At 36.0% G+C, this 8,424-nt stretch overlaps 2 protein-coding genes across 2 annotated transcripts; both read left to right on the forward strand.

The window, feature by feature from the left end:
• Positions 1 to 568: 568 nt before the first annotated feature.
• Positions 569 to 1,295, forward strand: LOC104100845 (RING-H2 finger protein ATL70-like). The gene has a single exon (XM_009608185.4). The coding sequence runs from the start codon at positions 741 to 743 to the stop codon at positions 1,245 to 1,247; it is 507 nt and encodes a 168-aa protein (XP_009606480.1). The 5' UTR covers positions 569 to 740; the 3' UTR covers positions 1,248 to 1,295.
• Positions 1,296 to 3,851: 2,556 nt separating this feature from the next.
• Positions 3,852 to 4,897, forward strand: LOC104100843 (RING-H2 finger protein ATL70-like). Its single transcript, XM_009608184.4, has one exon. The coding sequence runs from the start codon at positions 4,096 to 4,098 to the stop codon at positions 4,618 to 4,620; it is 525 nt and encodes a 174-aa protein (XP_009606479.1). The 5' UTR covers positions 3,852 to 4,095; the 3' UTR covers positions 4,621 to 4,897.
• Positions 4,898 to 8,424: the final 3,527 nt, after the last annotated feature.

Raw genomic sequence — 8,424 nt, forward strand, 5'->3', positions numbered from 1 at the left:
AGAATCAAATAAATTATTAACTGGCTTTATATCAAATAAATTATTAACTGGCTTTATAAGGAAACTTTTAATTAATTTATTATTTGACAAAGTTGAAAAAGATGTTGCTTCATATGAAACAAACTTACAAGAAAATGAATTAGGCATGACATGTAAACACCTAAATTTTTGGTGTATGGAACGTGCAATTCGTTATTTATAGACTTTTTTCGTTCAATTCGTAGACTTATTCAGAAGAAGAGAAAAAAATACAGAAAGACAGAAATAGAGAAACAGATAGAGAGTCAAATAATTAAATTATTAACTGGCCATATAAGCGAACTTAGATTACTAATTAATTTAATATAGGATAAAGTTGAATTAGTTTTGTACGTACCAGAAAAAGACGTCGTTCACATAAAACAAAGCTTACAAGAAAATTATAGATTTAGAGGACGTTGACATGTCAAACTTTCCATCAATCCAAGCATGAAATGAACCAAAAAACACAATATATATTCACAAGAAACCACTTCATCCACATTTTATTAGAGTATATTCTTTATGTTCATTTATTTCAATCAAAACACCACCAATCTTCCCTCTTTTTAATTTTTATCGAATATCTCACGTAAACCGTTGACTTCCAAATCCTTTAATTAATTGGACCATTTCCTTTTATTCTTATGCCAAATGGCTAACCAAACCGTATCCACTCCAAATAATTCTCTTAAAATTAAACCATCTCTTTTCACAAGATCATGAATAACACCACCATCTCCGATCCAAGTTCCGACAACGGTGGCTTCCTCGGATCGGAAAAAATCGGAGGATTCGGTTATACAATTGGTGTTTCAGCTGGCATTGTCCTGTTAATTGCAACTATAACGTTCACTTCATACTTTTGTACTAGAAATCAAACAACAACAAGAAGACCACTACGAACGGCTAATCGAGACGAACATATGATGGAAATGGGAATTGATGAAAAAACGCTTTTGAGTTATCCAAAGTTGTTGTATTCTGAAGCTAAGGTCAATTACAAGGACTCAACAGCTAATTGTTGTTCAATATGTTTAGCAGATTACAAGAGTAAGGACATGCTTCGGTTGTTGCCAGATTGTGGACATTTGTTTCACTTGAAATGTGTCGACCCATGGCTGCTGTTGAATTCAACTTGTCCAGTTTGTAGAAATTCTCCATTGCCAACACCTCTGTCCACTCCTTTGGCTGAGGTTGTTCCTTTAGCAAGTCGAGGGGTACATTAATTATGTAAGAGTTTTCAAAAAGAGTTTATAATATTGTAGACTACTCCACTTATTGCCTTAAAGTTTGAGATTGGATGGTCAGATTTCTTTTTTACAACGGCATCAAATTCTTGATGTTTTTTCCTATTTTGTTGGGATTGATGACAGAGGCTGAGCTTACCTGTGTGTCCAAGTTAGTTATAATCAATTATAATACTCATCGATTCCAAATCCAATAACATGATTTGAAAAAGACAGGGAGAAGTAGGTTTAATGAATTTATTATTTCTTGTGTTTCAATTCAAATCTATGTAATTGAAAATGGAATTTTAAAAAATAATAATAATAAAGGAAAAGTTTTAAAATTTGTGGTGTAAAATACTCTCTCAGTTTCATTTTGTTTGTCGTAATTTGACTTACCACAAAGTTTAAGAAGAAATAAAGATTTTAAAAATTTATGGTCTTAAATATTTCATAACATTTGTGTGGCTATAATACTTTTGAAACTTATTGTATTAAACATGTCATAACATTTGTATGACTATAAATGTTTCTCAGGAAATATCGAAATGTGATATTTTAAAACGACTAATAAGAAAATAGTATCAAACAAAGTGGAAAGGAGAGAGTATGAGATAACATTTGTATGACTATAAAACTTTTAAAACTTGTGATTTTAAACATGTCATAATATTTGTGTAATTGTATGGTTAAAAAAAACTGCTAATCAAAAGTTAAAATGAGAAATTTAAATTAAATGATTTTCTTATAACGGACTAAAAGGAAATAATACACACAAACGGAAACTGAGGGCGTATGTTTCAACATATCAATGCGCTTTTCAGCTTCATGTACAAATACAGTTGCACCTAACTACCTAAAAAACCTGTAATTTATAATTTGACCGTTCTATTTTCCCTTCTTTTTTTTGCCTTCTGTATTTCTTCTTTTCAAATTCCTCTTCTATTTTATCTTTGTTTTCAAATTCGATGTATGAACATGGAAATCAGAAATAGGAGATATATAGGCAAATAAAGGGGAGGTATTTGAGGGAGAAATTCTTAATCATTTTGAGAAATTACATGAGTGATAGAATATGAACCATTAGAATTAATTCATGAATTACACTGTGCCAAAAATAGAACAGCGCACTGAAGGACTAGGGGAAAACGGTAATAATATTGTAACGAGATAAAAATAGAGTTAAGCAATAGTCTATATAGTGCATAGGTAAATTCGAACATTTTTTCAAAGGGAAAAGTCAGAAAAAGTCTTTGGTAAACGACTACACTAGTGGAAGAGATTCTTGTTCACATCAGTACAATTAACTTATTATAGTGGTACATTAGCTTTTTACCATTTTTATCAAAGTCCAAGTTGCCCAAAGTCAATGATGTATATATTCAGTTTGTAAGAATTTTATGCTCAATATGTGTGCCAATGAGAACACTTTGTTTAGAATTTACGAAGGGCTGAATATTGTGTATGTAACGCCAGCAAAGTCCTTTCATGTTTCAACAATAGGTGGCTACTCTTATTTTCATATTGCAAATTGCATTAGATATCTTTAGGTACAAGTTGCACTAGATATATGTCTCCCTTTTTTTTTTCTAATGTGAAACAATGATATACTAAGTTTAGTATTTTGTATGTCTATGAAAAAATCCCAAATTTAAATATCATTTGTTGGCCGATCGGATCAGGGGCGGAGCTAGAAGCCAGAGTATGGGTTCGCCGAACCCAGTAACTTTTGTCCAAACTCTATATGTATTAAGAAATTCACTTAAAATATGTACAAAAAATAAAATTCAAAACCCAATTACTAACACCTTATATCACTATCCTAAAATTTTGAATTCATAAAGTTCAAATCCTGACTCCGCCTCTGAATCGGATCCAAATTGTGACCCGACCCAAAATTGGAGAAATTTCTGAAAATTTATGTTGTGCTAAGTTTGTGTTAAAGTTGGCACTAATAGCACAAGGATAAGTGGATAACACAAGGAATTTTGATCAGTTCCATGCTAAGTTCGCGCGTCGCGTGTGATGGCTCAACTAAAATTTAGAATCCTATGTTGTTTTTAGTTAATTTTGAAGCCATTGACCAAGTAGGTTTGGGAAACACTTGGGATAGATAAAGGGGGTTAAAATTGGGAAACTATTGTACTATTCTTCTCTAAATTTGCTTCTATCCGCGGACATATACGTTTGTCCCGTTAAATTTTTGTGTTATTTTTTATTTATTTGTTATATATCACGATATTCCGCAATAAAAAAATATTAATATAAAATATACAAAAAATAGGCATCATATGACCATCTAAATCTTTAGTGCATGGAACGTGCAATTAGTAGACTCATTAAGAAGAAAGAGAGAGAGTCAAATAATTTATTAACTAGCTATATAAGCAAAGCTATTAATTTATTACTATTGGAGAAAGTTGAAGAATTTGGTAGCAGAAAATGACAGTTGCTCACATGAAACAAAGCGTACAAGAAAATCATAGGTTGAATGACTTTAACATCTCAAACTTTCCATTCAAGCATATGAACGGAACCAAAAAAAGCACTATATATATATATATATATATCCATAAATATTCACAAGAAACAACTTCATCCACACTTTCTTTTTTTTCTCTTTTTTATTAAGTAAGTAAGTATTCTTTTTTTGTTCATTTCTCTCGAGTCCAAATTCATTTCTTTCAATCAAAACACCCTCCAAATCTACTCCTTTTTTCTTCTTCTTTCGAATCTCTTACGTAAAACCGTTGACTTCCAGATTATATTTGGACCATTTATTTTTCATCTTTTATAATACCAATGTCTAAAAAAACCAAAACCACTCCCATAATTCTCTTAGAACATCATGAATAACACCACCTTTTCCGATCCAAATTCCGACACCGGAGGTTTCCTCGGATCGGGAAAAATCGGAGGATTCGGCTACGGAATTGGTGTTTCAGTAGGTATTCTTATTTTAATTACAACAATAACCCTCACTTCCTATTTTTGTACTCGAAATCAAACATCAGAGTTACCAACAAGAAGACAAAGAACAATTAATCGAAACGAGCTTTCTGAACATTGTGTGGTTGATATTGGGCTCGATGAAAAAACCCTTTTGAGTTATCCCAAGTTGTTGTACTCTGAAGCTAAGGTCAATCATAAGGACTCAACAGCTAGTTGTTGTTCCATATGTTTAGCAGATTACAAGAAAAAAGACATGCTTCGATTGTTGCCAGATTGTGGACATTTGTTTCACTTGAAATGTGTGGATCCTTGGCTCATGTTGAATCCAAGTTGTCCAGTTTGTAGAACATCTCCATTGCCAACACCACAATCTACTCCTTTGGCTGAGGTTGTTCCTTTGGCAACTAGACCTTTGGGATGAATGGCATTAGTTAGTTTCTTGCTGCTAGGGACCGTTTCCTGCGAATCCAGATTAATCAAGCTTTAAAGCGGATACCAAACAATGACATTATTTTCTTGATCTTACTGCTTTTTTTAATTGTTCTCTGTAAACTGTAATTAATTGTTCTTCTACTTTGTTTTTTCTATTGACCCATTTTCTCAAATTTTCATACAGTTGCAGCATATTAGTCCTTGAAAAGGAAACATTGATCAGTCAATTTTCTTGAATTTTTGTATCATGCAATTGTTACTTTTTATCGTTTTCTTCCTAATTTTTCTTCTTAAGCATAAGTGGATTCAAAAACAATTAGGGCCATTTGATTAGTCGCGTAAATGAAAATAATTTCATATAAAATTCTGAGTAAGTAAAGTATAATAATTTGGCTGCTTGTATAAGAAAAATAATCTTTGTGAAGTATAACTTATGCTATGTTTGATTGGTGATAGTATTTTATCTATGCAAGATAAAATATCATACAAGAAAATGTGCATGTATTAATAAAACATGATTAAGAGTAAATCAAAGCTATTGAAGTAGGCAATTTCTAAGTATAATAGTATTTCCCCCTTTGTTTTGCTTTTAAGTCAATGTAAAGAGTTGTCACGACCCGAAATTTTCTACCGACGGGACCGTGATGGCACCTAACATTTCACTTGCTAGGCAAGCCAACGTTAGAGAATCATTAACCAATTCCTTATTTCCATTCAGTAATTAACAATAGTTAACTAAGATGGAATATAATAAGTGCGGAATATCATAAAACTGTATTAATTACTACCACCCGGATCTGGAGTCATCATTCACGAGCATTCTAGGATTTACGACAAGTAATAGTCTGAAAGAAATACAATTGTCTGAATGAAAGAAAACAGTAGGTCATAAAAGATAGACGGGGACTTCAAGGTCTGTGAACGCCAACAGATCTACCTTGAATCTCCGGACAGCGGACCAGTAGCAAATCTCGATCAACCTGAGCCGGTGTCAAAATCTGCACAGAAAGTGCAGAGTGCAGCATCAGTACAACCGACCCCATGTACTGGTAAGTGTCGAGCCTAACCTCGACGAAGTAGTGACGAGGCTAGGACCAGACACCCACATATAACCTGAACAGTATAATCATGCTAGTGGCAACGACAGTAAATAAAGCAATAACGCAGAAATAATGGGAAGGGAATATGCCGTGGGGGAGTACAACATAAAGAGTGAGAATAATGAAAGACAGAATTAAACAGAAAATCCTTAAACGAATCGAGCAAATTAAACAGCAAGGAAAACTTCACGGCATCACCCTTCGTGCTTAACACTCTTCCTCACAATATAATTAAATTATGCATGGCATCACCCTTCGTACTTTACACTCTTCCTCACAATATAATTAAATTATGCACGGCATCACCCTTCGTGCTTTACACTCTTCCTCACAATATAATTAAATTATGCACGGCATCACCCTTCGTTCTTTACACTCTTCCTCACAATTCACAGAATCAACAACAACGGACAGAGAGAAATTTCACAAGAAATCAATATTTCATCAATGATTACTTTCAAAATTTAACATCTCGACCTCGAATCAATATTCACAATTTTATCGACCTTGGTGGAACCGGATACAAGTCTCCCAACATTTCAACAATAACATTAAGCATAGATAACAAGATTTAAGACTACAAATTTGCAAGAAATGGAATTTCACTCGCATGCTATGACTCGACCACAACGTATAGATGCTCGTCGCCTCAACTATACGTCGTATTCAACAACAAAACACGTAGCAAATACTCGCACAATACCTATTCCCTCAAGCCAAAGTTAGATACAACACTTACCTCAATTTCGCAAGCCACTCACTGCTCAAGTATCGCTTTCCCTTTAGAATTCACCTCCAACCCACTCTTATCTAATCATAATCAGTTTAATATCATCAATTATCGCTAAAGGAATCAACTTTAATGCAAAATTACAGTTTTCCTACATTTTTCCAACAAAAGTCAAAAACCGACCCCGGGCTCGCTCGGGTCAATATTCAAAGAAGCTCGCAATTGCGAAGGGGCTATCGCAATTGCGAAGCTCGCAACAAGGTTACTGTTGGAGATGGCGGAGTTTTGAGGATGCAGGGTCATATTTGTGTGCCTAATGTGGATGGACTTCGTGAGTTGATCCTTGAGGAGTCCCACAGTTCCCGGTATTCTATTGCATTCGGCCACCCATAGTGACTGACTTCCTATATGCAAGGCTACCCATACTGACTGACTTCCTACTCAAAGCGTCGGCCACCACGTTGGCCTTCCCGAGATGATACAATATGGTGATATCATAGTCTTTCAATAGCTCCAGCCACCTCCTTTGCCTCAAATTGAGTTCCTTCTGCTTGAACAAATACTGCAAGCTCCGATGATCAGTGAATACCTCACATGGCACGCCGTAAAGATAGTGCCTCCAAATCTTCAGCGCGTGAACAATGGCTACCAGCTCTAGATCATGAACAGGTTAATTCTTCTCGTGAACCTTCAGTTGCCGTGAAGCATATGCAATAGCCTTGCCACCCTGCATCAATACTGTACCCAGACCAATACGGGATGCGTCACAATATACTGTATAAGATCCTGAACCTGTGGGTAACACCAATACCGGTGCCGTAGTCAAAGATGTCTTGAGCTTCTGAAAGCTCGCTTCACACTCGTCTGACCACCTGAACGGGGCACCCTTCTGGGTCAATCTGGTCAATGGGGCTGCTATGGATGAAAACCCCTCCACAAATCGACGGTAATAGCCCGCCAAACCCAAGAAACTACGGATCTATATAGCTGATGTGGGTCTAAGCCAGTTCTGGACTGCCTCAATCTTCTTAGGATCCACCTGAATACCTTATGCTGATACAACGTGACCCAAGAAAGCAACTGAACTCAACCAAAACTCGTATTTTGAGAACTTAGCATATAACCGGCTGTCTTTCAGAGTCTGAAGAATGATCCGAAGGTGCTGCTCATGCTCCTCTCGACTATGGGAGTAGATCAAGATATCATCAATAAACACAACCACAAAGGAATCCAGGTAGGGTTTGAACACCCGGTTCATCAAATCCATGAATGCTGCTGGGGAATTTGTCAGCTCAAATGTAACATCACTAGAAACTCATAATGCCCATACTGAGTCCGAAAAGCTGTCTTAGGAACATCGGATGCCCTAATCCTCAACTGATGGTAGCCAGATCTCAAATCAATCTTTGAAAACACCTTGGCACCCTGAAGCTGATCAAATAAATCATCAATCCTCGGCAATGGATATTTGTTCTTGATGGTGGCTTTGTTCAGCTGCCAATAATCTATACACATCCTCATTGATCCATCTTTCTTCTTCACAAACAACACAGGTGCACCCCAAGGCGAGACACTGGGTCTAATGAAGCCCTTATCAAGCAAATCTTGCAACTGCTCCTTCAATTATTTCAACTCTGGCAGGGCCATACGGTATGGTAGAATAGAAATGGGTTGAGTGCCCGAAGCCAAATCAATACAGAAGTCAATATCTCTGTCGGGTGGCATCCCCGACAAATCTGCAGGAAATACTTCTGGAAATTCACGAACAACTGGTACTGAGTCGATAGAAGGGGCATCCGCACTGTGATCACGAATATAAGCCAAATAGGCTAGACACCCTTTTTCTACCATACGCCGAGCTTTCATATAAGAAATAACCCTGCTGGCAGAATGGCCAAGATTCCCTATCCACTCTAATCAAGGCAACCCCTGCAAGGCTAAGGTCACCGTCTTGGCGTAACAA

This window comes from Nicotiana tomentosiformis, chromosome 2 (assembly GCF_000390325.3).
Source record: "Nicotiana tomentosiformis chromosome 2, ASM39032v3, whole genome shotgun sequence".
Lineage (NCBI taxonomy): Eukaryota > Viridiplantae > Streptophyta > Magnoliopsida > Solanales > Solanaceae > Nicotiana > Nicotiana tomentosiformis.

Excerpts from the sequence above, each read along its gene's own strand:
- LOC104100845 (XM_009608185.4), top strand. The coding sequence starts at position 741 with ATGAATAACACCACCATCTCCGATCCAAGTTCCGACAACGGTGGCTTC.
- LOC104100843 (XM_009608184.4), top strand. The coding sequence starts at position 4,096 with ATGAATAACACCACCTTTTCCGATCCAAATTCCGACACCGGAGGTTTC.